Here is a 14,043-nt window from a genome sequence, read left to right on the forward strand (position 1 = left end):
TGGCCGACATAGCGAAGACGGCTCGAAACAAAAGTGATGGAGGTTAAGCGCGTGGAGTAACGAGTACGATTCTGTGTTTTCATGTGCGAAAGTGATAGATCTTGATAAAAACACTTTGGCTTTCATAATGATATATTTTTAATCTTTGACATACAGTTTATTAGGTATACCACCCTGTTCACGAAAAAGGATCGCTCCTTCAGACAGTGAGTCACGTAGCTATGGCTTGCTATATAAAGCAGGCAGACAGACATCGAGGCATTCGATTGAACGTTAGAATGGGCAAAAGGAGTGACCTAAGCGACTTTGAGCGTAGTATGATCGTCGGTGCCAGGCGCGGCGGATCCAGTGTCTCAGAAACAACCACCCTGTCATGGGCTTTTCACGCACGACAGTGTCTTGGGTTTACAGAGAATGGTGTGACAAACAAAAAAACATCCGGTCAGCGGTAGTCCTGTGGGTGAAAAACAGCTCGTTGATGAGAGAGGTCGATGGAGAATGGCAAGAATCATGCAAGCTGACAGGCGGAACACAAAGACAAATAATGCCGCAGTAAAACAGTGGTGTGCAGAACGGCATCTCAGAAAGCACAACTTGTTGATCCTTGCCACTAATGGACTACTGCAGCAAACGACCACACTGGGTTCCACTCCTATCAGCTAAAAACAAGAAGCAGCAGCTCCAGTGAGCACGCGATCACCAATGCTGGACTATTGAGGAGTGGAAAAACATTGGCTGTTCCAATGAATCACAGTTCCTGTTGTATCATGCTGATGGCAGAGTCAAGTTTTGGCCTAAACAGCATGAATCCATGACCCCATCCATCCTGGTGTCAACGGTACAGCCTTGTGGTGTACTGGTGTGGGGGTTGTTTTCCTGGCTCACATTAGGTCCCTTGATACTAATTGAGCAACGGTTGAATGCCACAGCATATCTGAGCATTGTTGCTGACCAAACCCAATAGAGCAAGGATGGGCAACTTTGATGGGGGTCAGTGCACTGTTGTAGATGCTGGAATTATTTTAGAGTGGACAATCGTGCTCAGGTAGCCTGCTGTTTGAAGTGATTTGTTTGACAATCAGATGAATACATCATGCCTGGTCGTGTTCATGCCACATTAAAAGGTAATACATTTTTACGGTTAAATTATATATATTTACTACTAGGCCCCTAAAAATAATTTGGTGGTCCCGTACCAGGAAGAAATTACATCTAGTTTCACCCCTGCCTATAAGACTGTTTGAGATGTTTTACATAGCCTATGCCTTTAGGAATGTTCACTGCCCTCTGTCCAGGTCCAGCTCTCTGTGCTTCTCCAATCAACCCGTGAGCTTCTCTCTCTTGAAGCCTTCTGCTCTAAACTCTTCTGGCAGGAGTATTGGAGGGATCAGGTGAGTGTGTGTGTGCACAAACCAGACTCTTGTCTTTCTACTGCCAATGCCATACCTTCGGGTTTTGGCAATTTGAGCCTATTTTAGATTTTTTGTTTCATATACCTGTTTGTGTGTACCTGACAGTTGCTACAGTTTTTTTCCATTAACTTGTCCAGTGATTTTTGTTGTCAACAGTTAGAAAGTTCTAGAAAATAGATGCAACAATTACCTGTTACGGTGCGTTTCCATTGATCTGTCTTGTGTCGATTAAAAACATCTGGACGTAATGTCACAAAACAAAAGTTTCCGCAAAAACCAAGGACCCTGGAGTGTTGAATAAAAATGGAGTGTTTCCAATATCCATTTAGGCAAATTGCACATGAATAAATTGGTGACAGTCGTATGCCCTCCCACCTATCTGATTCATGTTCTGCAAAAGCTAGCATGGATAGAATGCATGAATTGATTTGCCATATTGTAATAATTCTCATGTGCCAACGTATCGCCATGGTCTGTGCCATGGGGAAACGTGCATCCAGAAAAGTAAAGCTAAGCAATTCGTTCTTGAAAGTCAGGACAATCCTTGTCCTGCAAATAAACATTATTTTTTGTAGTTGAAAAAACGTGTATATAGCATGCAGTAGGCATGTATAATTAATGTGAAGTCGAGCTTTATAGTTACGTGATGACATCACGTCTCCTGCGTACCTTCAGAATTATACGAAGAAAAAAATATATTTTTGAAATGTTATTTTGTTTCGTCAGAGAAAAGGTGTACTGATGTCATGTTTTTTTTGTTGTTGTTGTAATTTAACATTTTATAATAGAAAAAAATTAAAAATAAGGATAATTTATTTGAAAAACACTTTACATTATTTGTTGCAAATAAAGTTAGACAAAAGAAAAATCCAGCCCTGGCAAACATTTATCTTTAGAACATTTGTCCTATAGCTACCATTTCCCTTACACATATCGCAATGTTATTTTTTTGTGGCATTGCTTTTGTCTAATAAACCTGTGTCAATCGAAACCTGCCTAGTGATTTCCTTCCCTGTTCCTTGTGTAGAAACAGCCCATGCTGGAGGTGGTGCACCACTTACACACTCAGAATATCCTCTCTCTGGAGTACATGTTGGAAAGGTATCTGAAGTTCTAGCTGATAGCTACCCACTGTTATACAGTGTATGAGATTCTGTGTGTTGTGGGATTCAAAAACATTTCAGATTGAAATGAGGTATGTGGGATAGAAACACAATCTCTATTAATTGCTAGGCTATTAATCTTCCTATTTCACATGGGCTCTTATTGCAGTGAGAATGGGGTGAGGTCATGGTTGATGTCTGAGTTGAAGGCTCTGTGTGGTAGGACAGCTACTGAGGAGGGAGATGGAGTACCTCAGCAGGTTCTCTCAAGTAAGCCTTTACAGTAGTGTCTCATCCATCACGGTGAATCAGTACTATGTATACACATCTATTCTTATCTGGCAATCACCTCACCTCAGTCTGCCAGTGTTGTGTCCATATGTGCGCTTTCTATACGTGCAAATGTGTATTGTGTTGCAGCTGTGGTATCTGTGTTGGTGCGAGCTGTTTTTGAGGAAACCCAGGACTCCACAGCAGCACCATGCGGGAGGCTCTCCCAGGTGTGCCGTTCAGTGCTGGATGACATGCTCTCCTGTGAGTATACAATCCCTCTCATTGCAGCTCAAAGCTGCATTCAATAGACAGAGGCTCTATCTTGTACAAGATTATTTTGTTAACCTTTTGTGATATTTATTATGTTTGTCCATTCTTTTTAAGGGGTACTGGATACTTTGAATTGCAAGCAAACCCTGCAGTCTGGTGAAACAACAGCTGAATTATGGTAAAGGAGAAAATGCTGCCAACCAAATGGAATTATAGAACAGGCATAATAATCCATATTCACTCTTTTTATGTCTATTTCTGTTTATAAAGGGTACAGATGTTTGATGCTTCCTTGTGTGGTGTGTCTGTATCACCTGATGCACTGCGCCGTTTCTTCACCCACTCTCTCACACACACTCTCACCTACAGACCTAGACTCAAAGGTAAGATCACAGAACATATAATTGACAATTCTCTTTAATATAGCTTCTCTTGTAAAACAGCCACCTATGTTGTTAAGTTCTATCTCATCTTGTCATCTGAGTGTTCTCCTCAACCTGTATTGTCTAGTTTCTGATGCCATTGCCATGCAAAGAGAGTGGGGCTTTGCTAAAACCTGCAGACTGTTGACCTCCTTGTTTCGTAAGGTAAATTACTTGTGCTTTGCTCTACTCTGTTCTAAAGAAACATGTAAATACCTTTTGCACATCTATAAATAGATTAACTTGTCTGGTTAATGTGAGCTGCTTCTCAAAATATGTATTTTCTTATGTAGTTATTTGTGTGGGTGTGACTGTACATCAGAACGGGAATGATAATATCCCTCTGGGTGTGATTTATGACATCATGGTGTTTTCCAGGACATTGTGATCTTTTGTGAAAGTACAGTAGGATGTGTTCATTGTATTATTAAGATTGACATTTGAAACATGTACCATTTTGAATTTTGAATTTGCCCAAGGTGTGGGAATGCTGGATACAAGGATAAGGCGAACAAATTCTACATTTAAAGGTTTATTAGGCATACATATGGGGCGACAGACACGTTCCTCTGAGATGTTCATAGTAATCTGCCAACCTACTCAAGGACAGGCAGGCAGAAATACTCTTTCTGTTCGTTCTCCAAGTGTTCCAGGCCCCTTGCCTGATGACTCAGAGCAGTGGAAGAATTCAGTCTATGTTTGCTACATACAGTGCCTTCAGAAAGTATTCACACCACTTGGCCTTTTCCACATTGTGTTGTGTTACAGCCTGAATTTAAAATTGATTAAATACATATTTTTTTTGTCACTGGCCTACACACAATAACCAATAATGTCAAAGTGGAATTGTGTTTTTTGACAGTTTACAAATTCATAAAAAATTAAAAGCTGAAATGTCTTGAGTCAATAGATATTCAACCCCTTTATTAGGGCAAGCCTAAATAAGTTCAGGAGTAAAAATGTGCATAATAAGTTGCAAGGCCTCACTCTGTGTGCAATAAGTGTTTAACATGATTTTTGAATGACTACCTCTTCTCTGTACCACACACATACAATTATCTGTAAGGTCAATCAGTGAATTTCGAACACAGATTCAACCACAAAGACCAGAAGTTTTCTAATGCCTCACAAAGAAGGGCACCTGTTGGTAGATGGGTGAAAAAGTAGGACAAATATTGAATATCCCTTTGAGCATGGTGAAGTTATTAATTATACTTTGGATGGTGTATCAATACACCCAGTCACTACAAAGATACAGATGTCCTTCCTAACTTAGTTGCTGGAGAGAAAGGAAACCGCTCATAGATTTCACCATGAGGCCAATGGTGACATTAAAACAGTTAGAGTTTAAAGCTGTGATAGAACTGAGGATGGATCAACAATATTGTAGTTACTCCACAATAGTAACCTAATTGACAGACCACTTGGGTCACAGAGTGAGCCGTATAATAGATGTATATATCATTTAACACCACCGATGACAGAATTTACAGCTATTTGCCCTTGGCCTCAGGGAGGTCACCTAGGATACCAGGTTCTGCTTTTTGGTGATTCCTAACCTCTTGGAAGTTACTCGGGCTGAGTTCAGATTTAAGAGGGGACATGGCTCCAGTCATTTTAATAATTGACCTGTAAAACCGGTCTATAGAATAAGAAGTGTAAACTTTTTATATTGGAGAGTTGTGACTTGACTGTCTCTGTGGTGTAATACAACATCCAGCCCTTTCTCTTTGTCTTAGTTGGCAGTGATATTCAAGGTAGAGGAGCTTCTCTCTCACCTGCAGCAAGTACTGGAGACGCATGAGGTCAACTGGCAGCATGTGCTCTCCTGTCTCTCTACCCTGCTGGTGTACAATCCAAACACCCAGCATAGCCTAAAAGGTATGCACAAATCAAAATAAAAGTTTATTCATCACGTGCACACGATCCAGTGGGTGTAAATGGTACACTGAAATGCTTACTTGCAGCTCTTAACAGTGCAGAATAAATGTAAAGTAGCAGCACGCACACACACTTAAATGTCATAGGAGTGTTGTTGGAAATAATTATTTTTCTCTGTACCTCAGAGCTGCTGTCCAGGCTCCTAAGCTCAGCGTTTGAGGTGTATGACTTGGAGAACATGATCACTGCCTTCCTCCTGGCCCGTCAGGGTGCGCTTGAAGGGCCTGGTGTTTTCCCCTCCTACAGCGAGTGGTTTAAGGCAAGTCCCCTCAGAGCTTACTCAGTGGCTACTAGAATATAATTTATTGGTCCCCTTCTTATGTTTGGCTCTTTTCAATAAAGTTGGCTTCTCTCCTGTCTTCCTAGATGTCTTTTGGCGGTGCTAGCAGTTACCACGGCAACAGTAAGAAGTCTTTGGTGTTCCTGCTAAAGTTCCTGTCGGACCTGGTGCCCTTTGACCCCCCACAGTATCTGAAGGTCAGGTGACAGACACTGTTTGGCTCTACTTTAACACTTTACTGCTGGTCTGGGCCCAAGTCTAAGTGTTTCTGAATGCTAATGTCTCTGGATGGTCTGGTCTCTCAGGTCCACATCCTCCATCCGCCCTACGTGGCAGTGAAACACCGGGCCCTACTGCAGGAGTATATATCTCTCACCAAGACCAGACTGGCTGACCTGAAGGTAGGGCCTAGATTCCCTGAACCAGTATTTGATGATGGTACATAGACAGACTGAGAGACATAATACAGTTATTACAATGTAACTAACTCAGACTGGTTGACGTGTCATCCCACAAACCCTCTCATCATGCAGCCCATTAATCTACTCTCCTCGAGCTGTAATAACAGGGCCGCCATGTCTCTGTCTGCAGGTCTCAATTGAGGAGATGGGCCTTTATGAGGATATCTCTGGAGCAGGAGCCTCAGTGCAGGTTGGAGTGCTTTCTGCTGGTTGTTTATGCATTTGTGTACTGTCCCTTTTCAATTGTTTTTTATATGTGCTCATGAATGTGTATATCACTCTTTGCATCTGTTCTATATGCCTTCTCAGCCCCAGTGTCAGCCACGTCAGGATGTGGAGAAGGCAATCTCGTTGTTTGGGAGCACAGGAAGGATATCTGCCACTGTCATGGAGGCCAGGTACCCTACATGCTACATAAATCTCACAAATCACCTATTGAGATCAATGTACTGCTTGACCTACTTATCCTGTTGTCCTATACTGTCTTTTTATATTTTACAACACTCATACTCTTTTCCTACTCCAGCATTTTCAGAAGGCCTTATTTCCTGACTCGTTTCCTCCCTGCCCTCCTAACCCCACGTGTGGTAAGCCTTATGCTCTCTTGCTTTAGATTGAATGGATTTGACTGAATGGTGTGTTTATGTGGTCTGTCCAGATATTGTATTCTTTGTCTCTGTCCATTTCAGCTTCCTGTGAAGCCTGACGCCAGGATGAATTTCATAGATTCTCTTAAAAAGTATTTTCTGGCATTCACACTCAGCCATACAACAACTCACCACACAGTTTTCTGTCATATCTTTGAGACTGATACAGATGTTTTTTAGATGTTGATTCCAGTTTTGTTTTCTTCTGTCTACTAGAGCAGAAAAGATCCCAGCTGCTCAGCACTCCTCCTACATAGAGTCATGTCAGAGAGAGAGACAGAGGCAACAGGACAGTGTGTACCATCACATTATACCATGTTTAACACCCTACGCATTTTAATATAATCATATATTTAATATTAGCTTATTCCACACTAAGCACCACTGTAGTCATATATCTCTGTGCTTTTGTCCATGATTGAAGAGCTGTGTTTTACTTGTGTGTTATCAGGTAAAGGAGTCTCTGTGGTGAATGATGATGATAACCCACAGGAGGTTCTACAGGTCCAACTACAGGAACATAGAGCCCTGCTAACAGAGGGGGGCAGTGACGGAGGTGAGCAGACTGCAACACACACATACACACATACACACACCAAAGCAAACCTAACCTATCTTATTCTCTGGCTTTACAGCGGTGTCAGCCCAGCTGGCCAGGATCTCCCACACTCTGAGTATTGTGTTCCCTGAACGTGCTGAGGAACTGGTCAGCCAGGCAGTCATCAAGCTTCATGTAGATGAGTCTACTTTCTCTGAGCTGCACAATAAAGTAGGAAGGAATGCGAGGAACTTCTGTGTTTCTCTCTCTCTTCTACTGTTTTCCCTCTGCTCTGTCTCACCTTTTCGTTCCCTACTCTATTTGTCTGTCTGTCAGGTTATTTGTGCTGGCCACGCTCACTGTCTCTGTCTCTCACACTGTCTGCTTATCTGTCCTGTCTTTGTTCAGGTGGTGAACATGATCCTGAGGAGCTTCTGCCAGAGCCTTTTGGATGCCTCCAGAATAAGCCCACCAAATAAGTGAGGAACTAATCATGTCACTTAGTACAAATCTGAAAGATGTATGGAAGCGTGAGATCGTTTTTAAAGTCTATCAAATGTTATTAGTCAGATTGTTGTGCGTATTATGTGCTTGTTAAAAGGCGGTGTGTGGTCAATCCGACGTCTGCATTGGGCGTGCAGCATTTATAGTGGTACAGTCTCGGCAAGAAGTCAGGGTATTCATACTTCTTGCGCTTCACAGAGCAGCGCATAGCTGTTGAGCAGAGCTGTTGTGAAGGAAGTGAGTTTGTGTTTATACAGGACCTCCTGCCCCCACCTACCGTCAACCAATCATGACAATGCGGCGCTATACGGAGCTCTCCGAATTGTTAAAAAATGTATGAGACACATGGCGATGCGGTATTGAGCTCAATTTTGCTTCTGCATACGTCCAGAGGCCCCGCAATTGCGTCACAGCCTCCATACGGAGCCTGCGGCCACATTTTCGGGTTAAAGTGTAAATGGGCTCTTCGCCTCCACCAGTGTAACACAAGTCAGCATAAAACTGCACTACTCTCATTTGAGTTGAATGTGATCTGTGACCCAAGACAGAGCCCCTGGGCATCCCAGTTTGTCAATATCCTGCTGGGACACAGACAGCTTCTCACTGCCCTCCTGCACCGCATGTGGGACCTGCTCCACAACCAGGTATCAATCTCTCTTTTGCTCTTTCCATTTAATTTTTACTGCCTCTTTCTTTCTTTCTCTTGCTCTCTCTCCTTTTTACCTCTTTCTTACCCCCCTATTCTAACTACAGTCATCTTCTGTCCTTCTCTATAGGGGGTATCATTGAGTGCTGCACATGTGCTTGGACTGGCTGCCTTTGTTGTGCACCTTGATGCCTCCCAGGCCCAGTGCCCCAAGGTGCAGCTGTGCCCACCCCTACTGCCCGGCCCTGTGTCAGTACCAGAGGCACTGACCACTGCTCTGCCCTGCACCACACAAACCAACATGCTATTCTGTGTTAGGTGGGTGAGACTGGAGAGGGACCCTCAGCATCTAGGATTACATAAAATAATTATACAGTATATTATAAACCAAAAGGCACAGTTAACTTTAGTTCAATAGGACAGTGTAATCATAAGATGTATTTATGTGGACAGCTTTGTTTTTGTTTGCCAGGTTCTGCGTGGCTGCAGTTTGCTATGGTCTCTGCAGGAGTGAGTCACTGTGTGATCAGCCGCAGCAGCAGCAGCAGTATAATCCCTGCGGCCTCTATAAAAAGGTATGCACGTTATTCTTTCAGTGTCACTGAAATTATGCCCTCTTATCACCCAGCCACACTCTGAGATGCCCTTTATGCAAGCAGCAGGGTGCTGGTATTTGAGCAGAATGTCACATACAGTAGGGCTGCAGTTGTACCTCTCTGCTTGACTGCACAGATCCATGTCCTGCCTATTCCTGAGTGTGTGTGTGTTTTGTATTTGGTATTTGTAGCTGCTGTACCTAATTCCCAGACTAATGCCAGATATGAGGAGGTTGCCCATTGAAGCGAGTGGGGAATCGGAGTATGTGGGGGCAAACAAACAGGGTGAGGAGGAGAATCGTGGGTTGTGGAAGAGTGTTACTGACACAAATACGACCTGGAGGAAGTCAGCCTGGGAGCTATGGAAACACGCCCCCTTCCATCTCCTAGTAAAACTCCCAGAATACCAGGTGAGGAAAACTGTCTAAACATTGGCGTAAAGCTCCACCAGCCTTCTCAGCACATTGACATGTCTGCTTCTCATTTTCTTGGAGAAGTTCTAATTTTCTTCTTTGTCTAGTTCTCATTTTCAGAGTGGCTGGCAGCTGAACTCAGGGTTCAGAGGAGTGAGGATGCCCTGTCTGACCCAGATAGGTGAAGCACATGCCTAAATATGCAGCGCATACACACATTCATATAAAAGTTTGGTATATGTTCATCTCTTTTTGGTATTTTATTAGGATCCCCATTAGCTGTTGCGAAAGCAGCAGCTACTCTTCCTGGGGTCCACAGGAAAAATGACTTAATACAGAACATTTAACAGACAAGAACAGCTCAAGGACAGAACTACATACATTTAATAACGGCACACACAGCCTTCATATCAATACATAGACACAAAATACACTACATGACCAAAAGTATGTGGACACTTGCTTGTCTAACATCTCATTCCAAAATCATGAGCATTAATATGGAGTTGGTCCCTCCCTTTGCTGTTATAAGTCTCCATTCTTCTGGGAAGGCTTTCCACTGGATGATGGAACATTGCTGCTGGGACATGCTTCCATTCAGCCACAAGAGCATTACAGGCTGACTACACCAATCGCGTTGCAAAATAAATGTCAAAATCTTTATTATTCAGTTATTGCACCCACACTGCTCGTGCGCGCCAACGAGCGTCTGCGTTGCCAAGGACTAAAATAGAAGTCAGTTCTATTTGTGACGCAGATTGCGCTGCAAGTCCTGCCTCTCCCATCTCCTCATTGGTTTATAGAAGCAGGTACCCACGTGCCATCTCGTCATTGGTTATACCCACGTGGGTGACTGAAAGCCGAAATAGGTCAGTGGAGGTAATGCACCTAATTTATGAAAGTTGCGAATCGCAATATAAAGTCAAGAGAAGAAAAAGCCTGGAAGGAGGAGAGATAACTAGAAACGATTCAGTTGACTGTTTTATGTGTGGATTAATTGGTGGAGTAGAGGACCTTGTGCATTTCAGGTAAAATAACAACTCAATGTTTATATCCCAGGACAAATTAGCTAGCAACAGCAAGCTAGCTAAATAGGACAAATTAGCTAGCAAGTGCAAGCTAGCTAGCTAAATTGCTATAAATGTTTAATGCTTTTTGACCTGTCCCCAAATTAATATAATTGGTTCAGAGTTTGTTTTGATATTTTAACCTGCGTGTCGTGATCGTGTTTGGTGTGGAGGGACAAAATACATTTATGCACGATGGCGCACGTGCGCAGCCGGTTTCGGTTCCATGTTAGTGAGGTCGGGCATTGATGTTGGGCGATTAAGACTGGCCCGCAGTCGGTGTTCCAATTCATCCCAAAGGTGTTCGATGGGGTTAAGGTCAGGGCTCTGCAGGCCAGTCAAGTTCTTCCACACCGGTCTCAATGAACCATTTTGCTTTGTTCACTGGGGCATTGTCATGCTGAAATGGGAAAGGGTCTTCACCAAACTGTTGCCACAAAGTTGGAAGCACAGAACCGTCTAGAATGTCATTGTATTCTGATTTCCCTTCACTGGAACTAAGGGACCTAGCCCGAACCATGAAAAACAGCCCCAGACCATTATTCCACCAGACTTTACAGTTGGAACTATGTATTCGGGCAGGTAGCATTCTCCTGGCATCCGCCAAACCCAGATTTGTTTGTCAGACTGCCAGATGTTGAAGCGTGATTTATCACTCCAGAGAACACATTTCCACTGCTCCAGAGTCCAATGGTGGCAGGCTTTACACCACTCCAGGCGACACGTGGCCAAATAACAAGTATCCCGTTTCAGGCTCAACGTATAGACAATTCAGACCAATCAACTTGCCACATGTAGCTATGAGTCCTGGACTGAAATTCCTCCCGTGTCCCTGACCCATTAATCTTCAGTTCCCCATTACAGAAAAACAACTTTTTCCATATTATTAATTCTTTCTTGACCTTTAGTCCTCTGCTGTTTTGTATTTATGTTAAAATATTCTTACACTCCCCCTAGACCATTTTAAAAATAAATATACTTTAAATGTATTTTTAGAAAACATAAAAAAATAGACAGTATAAAATTTTTTGTTGTAAGCATAAAATCATTCACATTAAACCTTGCATTTCTATAAAACACAAAGGGCATATTTTACTTGCTTTTGCAATAAGAAATAGATTTCAAACAAAGTTAAAGAAAATAAGTATTAATAGATGTAATGATGATGTCCCTCACAATTCCTACCACATCCTGTATTAGGAGAACTCACCAAAAAAATAATTGTCTGCAAGACAATAATATTCAATCGTTCTATTGGCTTGGTAATCATTCAAAGTCCTGTAAAAGTGACCAGCTCTTCCACACCGGTAGCAGTCCGACATAGATAATTTCTAATAGTTATGTTCTGACAGTCTGCCGGTAGTGAGGAATTCTTCTTCCGTTCCACTGGTTGATAAGGACTTTTTTTTATTGAACACTTCACCGGTGATCTTGTATAGATTTAAGGTACAGGCCTTGGGTCATGGAATATTGCTGCAACTTCAGAAGATAGATTCTCATAACCTGTAATGAAGGAAACAAAAAGTGAAATGAACATGGCCTGGTTTCAAGAAAAATTGATATTTCACATAGATTGACCTAAGTAAGCATGTCCAGATTTAAAATTAAAAAAATATATATATATATATTATGATTTTTCAACGCCGATACAGATTATTGGAGGACCAAAAAAGCCGATACCAATTAATCAGCTGATATTTTATTTTTTATTTATTATAATTTTTTTAATATATATTTGGAGTAATGACAATTACAACAATACTGAATGAACAATGAACACTTTTATTTTAACTCAACAGTGCTGTTTCTGTACAGCACTTTGAGATATCAGCTGATGTAAGAAGGGCTATATAAATACATTTGATTTGATATAATACATAAATAAAATCTATTTAGTCTCAAATAAATAATGAAACATGTTCAATTTGGTTTAAATAATGCAAAAACACAGTGATGGAGAAGAAAGTAAAAGTGCAATATGTGCCATGTAAAAAAGCTAACGTTTAAGTTCCTTGCTTTGGTCATTAATATGGTCAAATCCGGAAACTATCATTTAGAAAACAAACGTTTATTCTATCAGTGATATAAGGAACCGTTCCGTATTTTATCGAATGGGTGGCAACCCTAAGTCTAAATATTGCTGTTGCATTGCACAACCTTCAATGTTATGTCATAATTATGTAAAATTCTGGCAAGTTAGTTCAGTTTGCAACGAGCCAGGCGGCCCAAAACTGTTGCATATACCCTGACTCTGCTTGCACTGAACGCAAGAGAAGTGATACAATTTCCCTAGTTAATATTGCCTGCTAACATGAATCTTTTAACTACATTTGCAGGTTTAAAAAAATATATACTTGTGTATTGATTTTTATTAAGGCATTGATGTTCATGGTTAGGTACATTATTGCAACGATTGTGCTTTTTCGCAAATGCGCTTTTGTTAAATCATCACCCGTTTGGCGAAGTTGAAGTAGGCTGTGATTCGATGATAAATTAACAGGCACCGCATTGATTACTAGCAACGCAGGACAAGCTAGTTAACCTAGTAATATCATCAACCGTGTGTAGTTAACTAGTGATTATGTGAAGATGGATTGTTTTTTTACAAGATAATACTACAGCTAGCTAGCATTAAACTTATCTAAAATAAGGCCGCACGACAACGAGGTTCTAGCTCCAGCATGTTTACTAACCCAACCCTCGCATGTCATACATAGGTACGGATACCCCCAAGGGACATCCTACTACATCTTCCCCTCTCCCATGAACAAGAACTCAACATGCATAACCACTGAAGCATAACTGAAATGCAATTTGGAAACCAGTATTATTCTCTAACATGCTACTTCACATCCTGAAACAGTATGAAAGCATTAAATCACACAGTATGAACATTAACTTAGGTACAGTCTCTTTTTGCTGGGTATGGTCCCCAACAGTATGTTTTCTCTTCACGTAACAGTCTTTCAGCCACTCTTGTGGCTTCACATCCCTTTTTGGGCGCGCTTGTGGCTCTGTGAGCATTCTCTCTCCTTCACCCTCTTTTTGTGCATTTTCTGTGGCCTCAGTCTGCGTGGCTGGTAGAGCTCTGAGGTGTGTTTTGTTCCTTCGTACCTCTTCTAAGCCTGTGTCCACCACATAGGAGCGTGGGGAATCTGCTTTCCTCAGCACTATTGCTGGTGTCTTTGAGTTTGTAATCCAAACACGTTGACCTTCGGTCAGCTCTGGCCTCTCCGTAGCACGGTGTCTCCGATTTAAAGTCTCCAGTTTGTGTTTGTTTCAGCCGTTTGTCCCTCTCGGCGAAGGCCTTCCTGTTAGGCCATCAGGGTTTAAGCTGAGCCGGCGAGACAGGCAATGGGGAACGCAGCCTCCTGCCCGTCAGGAGCTCGGCAGGCGACGGCCCATGATGTAGTGGTGTAACTCTGTAAGGTAACAGAGCCCTGTATGGATCCTTGTTCTTTTTCAGCAGT

At 42.1% G+C, this 14,043-nt stretch overlaps 1 protein-coding gene across 3 annotated transcripts in view; it reads left to right on the top strand.

Moving 5' to 3' along the window:
- The window catches only part of LOC106560897 (FA complementation group A), a 33,952-nt gene that overhangs the window by 2,551 nt on the left and 17,358 nt on the right, over positions 1–14,043 (top strand). For all 3 annotated transcript variants that reach the window (XM_014124304.2, XM_045688159.1, XM_045688160.1), the window contains exons 5-28: positions 1,296–1,391; positions 2,440–2,513; positions 2,685–2,785; positions 2,936–3,049; positions 3,173–3,236; positions 3,329–3,441; positions 3,569–3,645; positions 5,220–5,361; positions 5,547–5,680; positions 5,788–5,898; positions 6,007–6,102; positions 6,293–6,352; positions 6,472–6,560; positions 6,689–6,749; positions 6,852–6,901; positions 7,026–7,102; positions 7,261–7,365; positions 7,445–7,578; positions 7,756–7,826; positions 8,396–8,495; positions 8,628–8,815; positions 8,970–9,072; positions 9,285–9,503; positions 9,614–9,687. In XM_014124304.2, the coding sequence (XP_013979779.1) occupies positions 1,296–1,391; positions 2,440–2,513; positions 2,685–2,785; positions 2,936–3,049; positions 3,173–3,236; positions 3,329–3,441; positions 3,569–3,645; positions 5,220–5,361; positions 5,547–5,680; positions 5,788–5,898; positions 6,007–6,102; positions 6,293–6,352; positions 6,472–6,560; positions 6,689–6,749; positions 6,852–6,901; positions 7,026–7,102; positions 7,261–7,365; positions 7,445–7,578; positions 7,756–7,826; positions 8,396–8,495; positions 8,628–8,815; positions 8,970–9,072; positions 9,285–9,503; positions 9,614–9,687 (2,453 nt within the window). The remainder of the gene's footprint in view (positions 1–1,295; positions 1,392–2,439; positions 2,514–2,684; positions 2,786–2,935; positions 3,050–3,172; positions 3,237–3,328; positions 3,442–3,568; positions 3,646–5,219; positions 5,362–5,546; positions 5,681–5,787; positions 5,899–6,006; positions 6,103–6,292; positions 6,353–6,471; positions 6,561–6,688; positions 6,750–6,851; positions 6,902–7,025; positions 7,103–7,260; positions 7,366–7,444; positions 7,579–7,755; positions 7,827–8,395; positions 8,496–8,627; positions 8,816–8,969; positions 9,073–9,284; positions 9,504–9,613; positions 9,688–14,043) is intronic.

The sequence above is a fragment of the Salmo salar genome, chromosome ssa10, assembly GCF_905237065.1.
Source record: "Salmo salar chromosome ssa10, Ssal_v3.1, whole genome shotgun sequence".
NCBI classification, from domain to species: domain Eukaryota; kingdom Metazoa; phylum Chordata; class Actinopteri; order Salmoniformes; family Salmonidae; genus Salmo; species Salmo salar.